The sequence below is a fragment of the Giraffa tippelskirchi genome, chromosome 5 (genome assembly GCF_054371585.1).
Source record: "Giraffa tippelskirchi isolate mGirTip1 chromosome 5, T2T-mGirTip1v1.2.pri, whole genome shotgun sequence".
In the NCBI taxonomy this organism is placed as follows: Eukaryota; Metazoa; Chordata; class Mammalia; order Artiodactyla; family Giraffidae; genus Giraffa; species Giraffa tippelskirchi.
The window spans coordinates 62,672,731-62,686,053 of record NC_137279.1 but is presented as its reverse complement, the minus strand read 5'-3'; the positions used below and the strand labels follow the sequence as shown (position 1 = coordinate 62,686,053).

At 34.3% G+C, this 13,323-nt stretch overlaps 1 protein-coding gene across 2 annotated transcripts in view; it reads left to right on the top strand.

Annotated features, from left to right (window-relative positions):
• The window catches only part of BRINP3 (BMP/retinoic acid inducible neural specific 3), a 445,180-nt gene that overhangs the window by 342,689 nt on the left and 89,168 nt on the right, over window positions 1-13,323 (top strand). For both annotated transcript variants that reach the window (XM_081485193.1, XM_081485194.1), the window contains one exon: window positions 7,034-7,256. In XM_081485193.1, coding sequence (XP_081341319.1) covers window positions 7,034-7,256 — 223 coding nt within the window. The remainder of the gene's footprint in view (window positions 1-7,033; window positions 7,257-13,323) is intronic.

The window sequence follows — 13,323 nt, the reverse complement described above, 5'->3', positions numbered from 1 at the left end:
ACACAGATTTTCCCACTAACGGATGTCCCCATCCTACAGAATATAATGTTCATCAGATATGCATGCATTCCTTTTATCAAAGCACTTAATGTTCTTTTTCCAGTAGAAAATCAGGAAATTCTTGATAACAACTGGACAGTTAGAATATTTTCAATAAACTCCCTTGGGACATGATAGATGATGGAAGTGGGACGTGATGAAGTTTGCTTCCTAATGACGATCATTCCTTTGATTAAAACCATTTCAATGACTTGAAGCAAGACACTCTAGTCCATCAGGCAGGAGAGAAGATGCTGTTTCTTGGGGACAAAGAAAGTGAGCATTAGTGTTCTGGATTACTCTGAATTCACCTGTCCTCCCCCAATCTACCTTCCAGATCCCAGGTTCCCACCCCTTCGAATGTTCTTTCTAACTTTAACCGATCTGGCAGGAATTTAAATTCAGTCTTGGGATCAAAATTTGTTTTGAAGCTCTACAGCTGCAAGAGATAAAAGATCTCTTTTAGTCCTTGAAAGTCTCCAGCATTCTGTGCTTTGAGAAAAAAAAATGTAGGATTTTGAGCTCTTTAAGCAAGCCATCTCTATTTGTAGTAACCAAGTCAATCTCAGTCTTTGAAATTTTTATGTTCCTCATTCAGTTCTATATAGGCACATAGTCCCAAATGTGCCTTCAACAAGCTCTTCATTCTAGATGAACACAGGTGGTACTTCTATTGTCAAACTTCCACCCTGAATACTGCATTTATTTAAAAACTCTTTTTTTTCCCAACAAATCCAAAAAGAGTCTCCTATTATCCATGGAGACTCTTCCAAACCACTTATGATACCAGTACCTCTAGTAGCCCAGAATTATTTTTTTTTTGAATGAAAGTAAGAAAATCAGTCTCTAGATAACCCAATCTGATAAAGAATCAATTAAAGGGTATTGGTTAGCAGATAGAATCTTCAAGAAAGCTAGAGAATCATACTTGCACTACCTGGTTGAGACAAATTAAAAAAAATCTTGCATAAGACTTATTTAGTGAGATCACCACTGCTGAATGCATTGAACCCTAGATCTCTATAGGGCTGTACCTTGTAGGCCTTTAAGGCCTACACTTGCCCACCTTCAAGACTGAAGAAAGAACCTGGAGTCAGTTACAGAAACATTAATGGTTTAATGAATGGGTAGAGCTTACACATCTGAAGCAAGACCCTGGAGAAATACCTCACCATGTGTGGTGGACAGTGGGGTGGTACAGGGTGGCCTTCTTTGCTCCCATGGGCAGGGGTTGGCTACCAGTTATAGGGAATTGATGTCAAGTTGGCTTATCGGTTGCCAAGGAAACCAGCAGAGGGGCATGCCCCTTACTGCCCTTTTGATAAGCATAGTTGAAGTTCTGATCTAAAACTAGAATAGTCACTAGCTGAAGCCTGGGGCAAATACATAGGAAGGTCAATCATATGAGCACAGTGTAGGTGAAGCAGGTGGTGGTCAAGCAGAGGACAGACAGAGAACAGGAGGACAACCATCTTGAGTGGCTGAACATCCAATAGCAGCAAATGCTACCATTACTGTTGCAATCGCTGTCTCCTTAGAGAATTGCTCTAGGCATCCTCTGTTATCGCTTCAACAGCATAAGATCCAAATTCTGCTTGTGTTCACTTGATTCCTGTATCTTAGATGATGCATCCTATATCTTAGATCCAAGCTCTGCTTGTGTTCACTTGATTTCTATATCTTAGATGATGCAGCTATATCTTGTAGCTGCAAGGGTGCAGGGAATGTGAGGACCTGGGTCTTGACTGTTGTATAGTTATAGTTCTTTATAGTTATAGAGATAAACTATAACTATAGAGATAACTATAGTTATAATTGTAGAGGTAAGCTCTGGGTAAATTTTCAAAAATTTGAAGGGGGTTCATAAACAGGGCAATCTGATGAAGGACAGATTAATTGTCTTGCTGTATTAAAATATTTTAACAAAAAAATATGATGTATCTTTCAGAGAAAAAGAAAACGGTCAGGAAAAGAACAACATTTCTAGGCCAGCTACTAAGGAATTAGGTTCTATTTCTGATTTATGCCTGTGTGAACCCCTCACTTTGTGGCCTCACAAGCTATTGAACAGGCTTGCCATTTAATTTATGCAGCATTCTAGTATTTTGTCAATTTCACTATAAACTCTATACCTATGGTTTATAGAAAGATTTGAATAGACTTACATTGATATGTGGCCACTCAAAGTCCTATCAGTGATTTACTGTAGAAGGTGAGAAAATGTTAAACTGGTACAAATGATTCAAATAGTCCCTTGGAAATGTTTGGAGAAAAATAAAACTTTCTAAAAGTTAAAAAGCAAGCAGTTCTAATCAGGATTATGGGGTGAGTCAAAGTTTGCCTATTCATTGTGCTCCCTCAAGGGTCAGATTTCCATCTCAGTCATTAGTAACTTTCTGCCATTCAGGACACTACCTAAATTTTCTGTCTCAACTTTGTTCCCCATCAGCCCTTCTTCCTACTCACATTCTCATTTATTTCTCAATTTCATGCCTTGCCTCTTTAAATCTTGCATATCTGTAGTGTCAAGGATTGCAATTAAATTATTTCCTAGGCAGATGTTTCTCTTTGAAAATCAGAGGAAGACAGATGAATCCATACTATCTTCTAGCAAACTGTGATTCTCAAGAAACAACTTTATTAGAAGTGGCTCTGAGTGAGCAATAACTTTGAAGTTCAGTGGTAGAGTTTGATGCTTATTTTTCAACTTTGGAGATAGTACTTAGCATAGGTAAAAACCTACTGTAGACTAAACAAACTAATAAATAAAAACCCAGTCTCAGAAACAGACTAGATTTGACATGTGTTCATTTATAGATAAGGTACTGCATTCAATATAAGGAATTAATAGTTGTTTTATTAACTTACTGGTCACAGAAATATTTGTGTTAATAGAATATATTATTAACATGTATTATTCAAAAACTTCTTTGTTTACAAACATAAACAGGAGAGACATGTATGAAGAACTAGACCAGTAGTATCTCAAAATGAGAAGTTATTTTTCTCATGAGAAATGAACAGATAAGTTCTGGTTAAAAACAAATGTTTTCATGGATTCTTCATGTATATCTGATACACATCTTTTTTGCTTATTACATCCTTTCATTTAAAGATGTTCTGTGTCCGTGTTCTTTATTTTGCTGTACATTGTACAATATTTTGTTATTAAAGTAAGACTATTCCTATGCTTTCATAATACTTAAAATTATTATACATACTGCATTGTCATTTCTACTGAAAAGGTACTTTGTACCAATATGGTAATTGATACAGAAAACAAAAAACAGAATGTGAGCCAGTAGGCTTTTACTTTTATATTAACAAGTCATTAAATGATAGCATTTTATATAAATGTCTGAAATATAAGATATATACATATTGAACTGACAACTTAATAATATTTTTTGACTATGATTTTTACTGGCTAACAATATTTATTTAAATTTTAGTAAAATAACACATTCATATGAAATAATAAAAATCACAAATAAAAGCACAAATTTCCTTCTAGAATCCTGCCCACCCATAGTCCTACTTTCTATTGGAAATAGCTTCTGTTTTGGATATGTTGGTGGTTTTACAATGCAAGAAATCATCTCTAAATAATAATAATAATAAAAAATCTGATTGCTTTTCTACACTTTTGAGGAAGTAAATTATGTGTTCCCAAAGCTCTAGAAAATTTAGAGTGCTTTAGAACACTTTTGAAAATATATTCCAAAGCTGTTCTTAGCAGAGATTCTGAATATGTGAAAATGTATAATCAATACACTGGCCAATGTTTTGCATGCTCATAAATGAAGACAGAAGCACAAATCAGGATCTACATATTATGACTGGTCCTTTTACATCCAAAAATGTTCTGTTCTCCACTCTTACCTATTTAATTCAACTGTGAAGCATGAGAATAAAGTCCATACATATATAAATACATATGATCAATATGTAAATGCAGTAGCAAAAATAAAAGTTTTTTGCTGACACTAGAGTTACAAAACTAAAAGTCATCTGCATTCAACATACATAACTGTGCCAATAAAATTTACATGAAGGATTATTGAGGGGACAGAGTTAATATTTAAAGCACTGCAATTGAGTTCCTGCCAAAGCAAGAACTCACGTTAACAGAGAGACAGTGAATTCATTTCAAAGTTAACTAACTAGATATCAAGTGTGGACTCGAGTTTGTTTTAGAGGAGAGGGTAAAAACAACAGCAACAAACTTTGTTCAGCTATTTTATAAAAAAATTCATTTTTATTGGAAGGGCAGTAGTAATCTTGAGAGTCAACATGGTGCCTAGCTAGTCTTCTATAATTTATTGGAAAGACGTCACCTATTTTAATTCTCTTTGCCTCCACAGAATTAATTAATATCATGTATCTGCTTTTGTATTATTTTTTACTTCATGTGAATTAGTTTTGTGAAGAAGACTGACTTTCATGCAGGATGTTTATTATCACTGATATTGCTGTTGTTTTGTTTCTCATAGTCCTCAAAACTATGCTGAGCAAAAGTACTCATTTGATACATATCTTGCAAACGGGGGTTTCCAAATTAATCTCTCTCTAATAACCCAGATACTGAATGCATTTCTCCTAGGATATTTTTATATGACATTAATTCTTTTTCTTTTACAAATTTATTTCCCCAGAGAAGTATGGTTAGTCATTGTTTGTACTTTCCTCATAGCTCAGTTGGTAAGAATCTTCCTGCAATGCAGGAGACCTGGGTTCTATTCCTGGGTTGGGAAGATCCCCTGAAGAAGAAAATGACAACCCATTCCAGTATTCATGCCTGGAGAATCCCATGGACAGAGGAGCCTGGTGCACTACAGTCCATGGAGTCGCAAGAGTCTAACATGACTTAGCAACTAAACCACCATAGTCGTTGTTTAGTTGCCATTTTAAAAGCAAGAGCACTTTATCTTCTACATGGGTTTGGACATTATTACAGGGTTAACTGTTATCTGATGTCCACTAATCACTGTATTTTCTCTTTGTAATTATGTAAATCTGTAGGTTTATATAATAATTCTAATGTATCATTCAAATTTCATTTTCATATTATATAAACATAAATTTTACTAACTGAAAAAATATCCAGAGGAATATTTCTGGACATTCTATTGACTTCTAAGTAGAATGAATTTCAGATAAGATGCTATTTTAGCATTTTAAAATATTACATGTCATTTATTATTTAAAAAAATAAGATGAAATGTTTATTCATATTCTCACCCAGAGATTGAAATAGCTGTATGTTTTGTGCACAACAGGTGTCCAATAAATGTTTTGGGGACTGTCAATGGTGACTCTTAATGACTTCAAAATGAAGTAATTATTCAAATATCATGTTAAAACTCTTTCTTAAAAATTACATAGTGCCAGTTTTCAGCTGGCATATACTGTTACATCCACTTTGGTAAAATAAATAAATTAATCGGTTCTTTAACTTGAATAAAATGTACTGATTTAGAAACTTTCATAATACTGCTATAACAAACAATGAAAATAATTAAAATATACAAACCCATGAAACAATAAAAGCTTATCAGAAATGTTCAAGAAAAAGATGACAATGAAATGAAATGAATGATTAGTTTGCAAAGTAGTGGCATCTGCTCTGTGAATAATCCAGGGAATGCTTTCCAATTTCCATGCCCCAACTCTTTTATTCAAAGGAGAGAATTTGTCAAAGGAGACATATGGGACCAAACAAAATGTAGAGGACTGTGAAATTGGAATTTTAAAATGCATCTTTTATTTATACTCTGCTTACTTAAAAAAATGATTTGAAGCATATCAAATGGATATACCCTCAAAACTCTTTCCTGATGAATTTTACCATAAAAAGTCCTGGTTTTCCTTTTGTTTCCTGTTCTTCTGGATACATTTAACATCCAAAACATGCCAGAACTCTGTATTTATTTGCTCTAGAAAAAATATCAACCCAATATTCATGAATATAATTTTCTGTTAATTATCTAAAAGTTGCCTTTTCCATCACTGATGAAATAGTTTGGATTTGATTATTGACATAGCCCTGGTTTGTCAAATATATAAAAATTAATTGCCTTAAATATATATATATTTTAATGTAGTTTGCAATTTATCTTTTCCCACGTGAATGGCATATTTTTTAAATATTAGTGATAACTTGGACGTTTTGAAACACTGCGATAGAGACAGTCTCTACCAAGGAATCAGTCTGAACACACCTTGTCCAAATTCAAGTAAACACTAACACCTGTAACTGGTTATTTGAAAATAACTATTTTTGAATTGGATATTTACAACTAACTAAATCACTATTTAAAACAATTTATTTGCCACTTCATAAAAATTTAAAGTAAAATGATATTTTTATAATCAAAAATTTTCTATCTCATCTACAAACAAGGAAATCAAGGCACAAAGACCCTGAGGTTTAATGCATGCTGTGTAAATTTTTTTGTGGGTAGAATAGTGATTAAAGTATGGTATGTATCACTTGCCAAATAATATATCTTCAACCACTGCAAACATTTAGTAATGATAATCCATGTATTTTCCTATACTGATTTAAGGATAATTTCTGAAAATATTTATTTAATAAACAATACTTGAAACAGATGATTAAATCTATTGCCAGAAATAAAAGCTAGATTAATGACTATTAACTTTGGGGAAAAAAAATATAACACCATCAAATTCACTTATCATCAAAAGGAGAATATGGAAAAATTAAGTTAAACTTAAACTTCTACCCCAAATATTTGCTTTAGAACGATTATTTTAATTATCTTTTTCTATGAATGTTCTTGTTCTATCTTATGAGGAGCAAAAGAGAAAATAATCCTAAATCATAAAAAATTACCTTCTTGCTATTAATTTGCTACACAGAGAATAATAGATTGCCTTTGTTTCAGCATTAACATACTAAATATACTTTGGAGAAAAGGAAAAATGATTATTTTATTATTAAAGTGTTGAATTTTGGCATTTTTTCCAGATGAATTCAAGTTCTTTATGAAAAGGCTACCCATGAATTATTTCCTCAACACATCTACCATAATGCATTTGTGGACAATGGATTCTAATTTTCAGCGCCGCTATGAACAACTGGAGAACAGTATGAAGCAACTTTTCCTAAAGGCGCAGAAAATTGTACACAAGCTCTTTAGCCTTAGCAAGAGGTGTCATAAACAACCCCTCATCAGCCTGCCAAGACAAAGGTAAGACAAGTGCAGCAATGTAGACAACTGAGGACAACTCTACTGATTTTCTGAATGTAGGTGTGGTAATATACATAATACAGTGTTATTCATATTTTTAGAGATGATTTGAAAACATGTTGTCTTAAGTCTCAAGATGATTAATTGCAGTTATTTTCCAAAGTAACGCTATAATGGGAACATATAGACTAACTTTTTATTTAATTTTTTTATCATTAGTATCAAGATATTATTTTAACTTGTTGTACAGGATAATCAACTGATAATTGTGTGACAGTGAACACAGAAACACAAAAACCTAGTTACATTGTAAGCATAGGAAGTAAGCAGGAATAAAACATGAAATTTCTCAAGATGTAACTTTTAAATAAAAGCATCTAAATTTTATTTATTTGACATGTTCATAAAACCATAAATCTCATTCTACATGAATGTATGAAAACTGCTGTGAAAGTTTCAAACAATTTATATGAATGATGACAGACTCTTCGAATATTTGTGTTTGAACTGACTTGGGAAAGCCCAGGTTTTAGATTTGGTAGTTTAATATGGATTGATCAGTCAGGGCAGTAAAAGGTTGCATTTACTTAGTACGAGCAGGTTGAAAATGAATAAAAGGAGAAACTAAGGAAAAATTTAGGGAAAAAAATCATTAAAAAATGTATTTGTATCAGTATCACCATTATAAAATACTTGAACTTTGATTCGATGATTAAATTATTAAGAAATCTATAATTACACATTTCTTTTACTGAAAAAAAATAAAGTTTATACATTTTAAAATTCAATTTCAAAATAAACCATTGGCATTCTTTATAATCATTGGATTTTAGCATATTCAACATATATGCAATCTAAGTTGAGAACATTTTCATTGGACCCATTTTCAGCCCCATACTCCCATGCCCCATACTCCCCATATTCCCATATTCCCATGCCCATCCCTCGGCTATTTGTCTCTCCAGATTTGTCTAATCTACTAATTGTCTTCATAGATTTGATTATTCTGGACATTTTGTACAACATGTGGTCTTTTGTGACTGACTTCTTTCATGTAGTATAGTGCTTTCTGGTTCATCCATGTTGTGGCATGTATCAGTAGTATATCACATTTTATTTTACCTATCAATTAATCATTTGATGAACTTGGGGTTGTTGCCACTTTTTGTCAAGTATGAATGATGGGACTGTGAACATTCACGTGTGCTTTATTTTTTTAATCTGGACAGATGTTTCAATTTTCTTGGATATGTTGTTGTTGTTGTTCAGTCACTAAGTCATGTCCAATTATTTGCAACCCCATGGACTGTAGCATGCCACTCGTCTGTCCTTCGCTATCTCCCAGAGTTTGCTCAAATTCATGTCCATTGAGTCGGTGATGTTATCTAACCATCTCATCCTCTGCCACCCCCTTCTCCTTTTGCCTTCAATCTTTCCCAGCATCTTTCTGAGGGTCTTTTCCAACGAGTCAGCTGTTTGTATCAGGTAGCCAAAATTTGGAGCTTCAGCTTCAGCATCGGTCCTTCCAAAAGGTTTGTTGGTGTTGCTTTCCTTTAGGATTGACAGAATTGACTATTCAGAAGATAATCCTATATTTAAAATTTTGTGGATCTGGGAAACTGTTTTCCAAAATGGCCCTCAGTTCAGTTCAGTTCAGTCGCTCAGTCGTGTCTGACTCTTTGCGACCCCATGAATTGCAGCATGCCAGGCCTCTCTGTCCATCACCAACTCCCAGAGTCTACCCAAACTCATGTCCATCGAGTTGGTGATGCCATCCAACCATCTCGTCCTCTGTCGTCCCCTTCTCCTCCCGCCCCCAATCCTACCCAGCATTAGGGTCTTTTCCAATGAGTCAACCCTTCGCATGAGGTGGCCAAAGTATTGAAGTTTCAGCTTCAACATCAGACCTTCCAATGAACACCCAGGAATGATCTCCTTTAGGATGGATTGATTGGATCTCCTTGCAGTCCAAGGGACTCTCAAGAGTGTTCTCCAACACCACAGTTCAAAAGCATCAATTCTTCGGCGCTCAGCTTTCTTCACTGTCCAACTCTCACATCCATACATGACCACAGAAAAACCATAGCCTTGACTAGACGTACTTTTGGCAAAGTAATGTCTCTGCTTTTAAATATGCTATCTAGGTTGGCCATAACTTTCCTTCCAAGGAGTAAGTGTCTTTTAATTTCATGGCTGCAGCCACCATCAGCAGTGATTCTGGAGCCCCCAAAAATAAAATCTGACACTGTTTCCCCATCTATTTCCCATGAAGTGATGGGACCAGATGCTATGATCTTAGTTTTCTGAACGTTGAGCTTTAAGCCAACTTTTTCACTCTCCTCTTTCACCTTCATCAAGAGGCACTTTAGTTCTTCTTCACTTTCTGCCATAAGGGTGGTGTCATCCGCATATCTGAGGTTATTGATATTTCTCCTGGCAATCTTGATTCCAACTTGGGTTTCTTCCAGCCCAGCGTTTCTCATGATGTACTCTGCATAGAAGTTAAACAAGCAGGGTGACAATATACAGCTTTGATGTACTCCTTTTCCTATTTGGAACCAGTCTGTTGTTCCATGTCCAGTTCTAACTGTTGCTTCCTGACCTGCATACAGGTTTCTCAAGAGACAGGTCAGATGGTCTGGGATTCCCATCTCTTTCAGAATTTTCCACAGTTTATTGTGATCCACACAGTCAAAGGCTTTGGCATAGTCAGTAAAGCAGAAATAGATGTTTTTCTGGACCTCTCTTGCTTTTTTGATGATCCAGCGGATATTGGCAATTTGATCTCCAGTTCCTCTGCCTTTTCTAAAACCAGCTTGAACATCTGGAAGTTCACGGTTCACGTATTGCTGAAGCCTGGCTTGGAGAATTTTGAGCATTACTTTACTAGCATGTGAGATGAGTGCAATTGTGCAGTAGTTTGAGCATTCTTTGGCATTGCCTTTCTTTGGGATTGGAACGAAAACTGACCTTTTCCAGTCCTGTGGCCACTGCTGAGTTTTCCAGATTTGCCGGCGTATTGAGTGCAGCACTTTCACAGCATCACCTTTGAGGATTTGAAATAGCTCAACTGGAATTCCATCACCTCCACTAGCTTTGTTCATAGTGATGCTTTCTAAGGCCCACTTGACTTCACATTCCAGGATGTCTGGCTCTAGGTGAGTGATCACACCATCATGATTATCTGGGTCATGAAGATCTTTTTTGTACAGTTCTTCTGTGTATTCTTGCCACCTCTTCTTAATATCTTCTGCTTCTGTTAAGTCCATACCATTTCTGTATGGCCCTACTGTTTTGTATTTCCACCTACTATGAGTGACAGCTCCAATTACTCCATATCATCACCAACACTTGTTATTTTCTGACATTTGATTATAGTCATCCTAGCAGTTGTGAAGTGATATCTTTTTGTGGTTTTAACTTACATTTCCCCATCATGACTACTGATGCTAAACATCTTTGCATGTGCTTATAGTCCATTTTGGAGAAGGCAATGGCAACCCACTCCAGTACTCTTGCCTGGAAAATCCCATGGACAGAGGAGCCTGGTGGGCTGAGGTCTATGGGGTCGCACAGAGTCGGACATGACTGAAGCGACTTAGCAGCAGCAGCAGCAGCAGCAGCAGCATAGTCTATTTTGTACCTTCTATGGGGAAATATCTATGTGAATTTCTTCCCTCTTTTAGTTTTTTTTTTTTTTTTTTTTGCATTATTGAGTTGTATGAGTAATTTATATATTTGGATGCCCATTCCTTTAGAAACTGTTTGATATAAAAATATCTCCTTCCAGTATCTGGGATATCTTTTCATTTTTTTGTCCATCTCTTCTCCTGATCTGTCCTTCTCCTATCTGTCTGTCTGGTCAGTTTGTTGATTTTCTTTCTTTTCAAACACTAACTTTTAGTTTCCTTTATATTCTCCATTATTTTTCTGTTTTTATTTGATTTTCTACTGTGATTGCTATTATTTCTTTCTTTTTCTATTTGCTTTATGTGAATGCTGTAATTTCCTTTTTCTAGCTTCATAGAGAGAAAACGTGGGTTATTGACTTCATAGCTTTCACTTTTTTAATATAAGCATTCACTGCTGTAAATTACTCTCTAAGTGGTACTATTAAGATTTGTTCTTTTATACTTCCTGTAAGTTTTCTTATTTATTTCATGCATAAGATATTTTTTTATATATCTGTCTGCAAACTTCAAGTAAAGATTCCCTAACAGAGAATTACAGCTTGAAAAAGACACTTATTTAATTGGAATGAGCGTTATGCTCCCTGTGCGAGCTAGAGTTTGTAAACCACTGAAATAGATGATCTTATCCTCAAACATAAGAGGAAATATGAGAGAATGAGATGGAAGCAATTGATGAGTTTGCTTATAAACTAGGTGACTTTAACTGTTCTTTTAATCAAGCACAACTGGAGATTATATATATATATATATATATATATATACACACACACACACATATATATATATATATACATATGAAGGTCAGGGGAGATTTGAGAGTTAAGATGGCAAACATCAGTGCACATGAAATCATAAGATCTGAATGTAACATCATAGGAAATATGTTTAAGGGATAAGTGAAATGTATCTAAAAAGGAAACAAATAGTGGAGTAAAATATATCAAAAGAGACACATTAATTTCTAGTAAAAATAAATAAAAATTAAACATTCATAAGTGTCATTAGAGTACAATATTTCTAAGAAAAATATGCAAGAATTCAAGCTAGGTGTGTGCAGAATAAATAAATAGGCAGTATAATAGAAAGATGCATTACTTGAAACAAATTCAAAAAGCAATAGAACTAAATATTTGTTGTCCAAAATAAATCAAAGATAGTTCAGGCTTTTTCTTGACTTGCTTTTTTTCAATTTAGCTTAATTACTGTGTTTTCTATTGTCATCCCGCACAATTAAAAAAAATACAGACTACTTGCTAGATTTTTACTGAATTTGGGTTTTTTTTTTCTTCATCACCATATTTCTTTTACCAGAAATATGAGATTTTGCTTTGCTTTTATTTTTCCCATCTTAATAGCTTTTCATGTAACAAAATTACATTATGGAAACAAACAAACAAAATATATATATGTGTATACTAGAGCTTGTTAGCAGAATTCAGTGGAAAAGAGATTGGAAATTTGTGGGGTATATTTTCAGAAATTTTTGCAAGAGAAAGTGAATAAGTAATATCAATGATTCATTTCTAGCAGGTATTTTTGTTTTTTGCCATTCCTTTATGGAATTTTTTTCAGTTTTCCTCTTGAACTTGTCCAACTCTCAGAACTAGATTTCAATATCTGATATTCTAAAATCTGGAAAAATAAGCATAAACAAAGAAAAATGAGATCTTCAAAATATATCTCACTAACATTTCTTAATTCTTCCTATATAATGGTGGGGCAGTTGAAGTTTTTTTTTTTTTTTTTCTCCATAATATAGCGTGTGATTCTTTCTGGAAAAGTGTGGCCCTCTATCCAGGTGGCAGCTCTGCATTGTTACTACTATCCCTCTCATAAATTCCCATGACATCAAAATGCTTTTTCTCACTGAAGTGAATTCCAAAGCCTGTAATCATGTGGTTTCTTTGAGGTAGTCAACTTTTGTTGCTATTCAAACATTTTTGAGATAAGTAAAAATGCTATATTCATTTCATTAAAGAACAGTAGTTGCAGCAATTATTGAAAAGTATTCATGTAATATTCCTAGAAAGCACCTCAGCTACACTATTTTGTGTTGTCATGTCTTATTCACAGAGTAGCCAAGGGTCCATAGAAATATTACATTTAAAAGTCTCTTGATAAAGGCTTAATAACCACCTCTCTAGGGATAGAAAACCTAATTTATTCACATTTACTGATTTTTGTGGTAGAAATATTTCCACCATGGTCAATTTCAAGCTACCAATGTACTGTCATGACTCATGGAGTTGAGTGGATGTGCAGTTGGATATCCTGAGTCAGTGCATGCAAACTGCAACTAACCTCTAAAATTTTATTAAAATATTTTTGCAAAGTTATCTCTTCATTAATATTGGAAAGTGATATAGGATGAAATC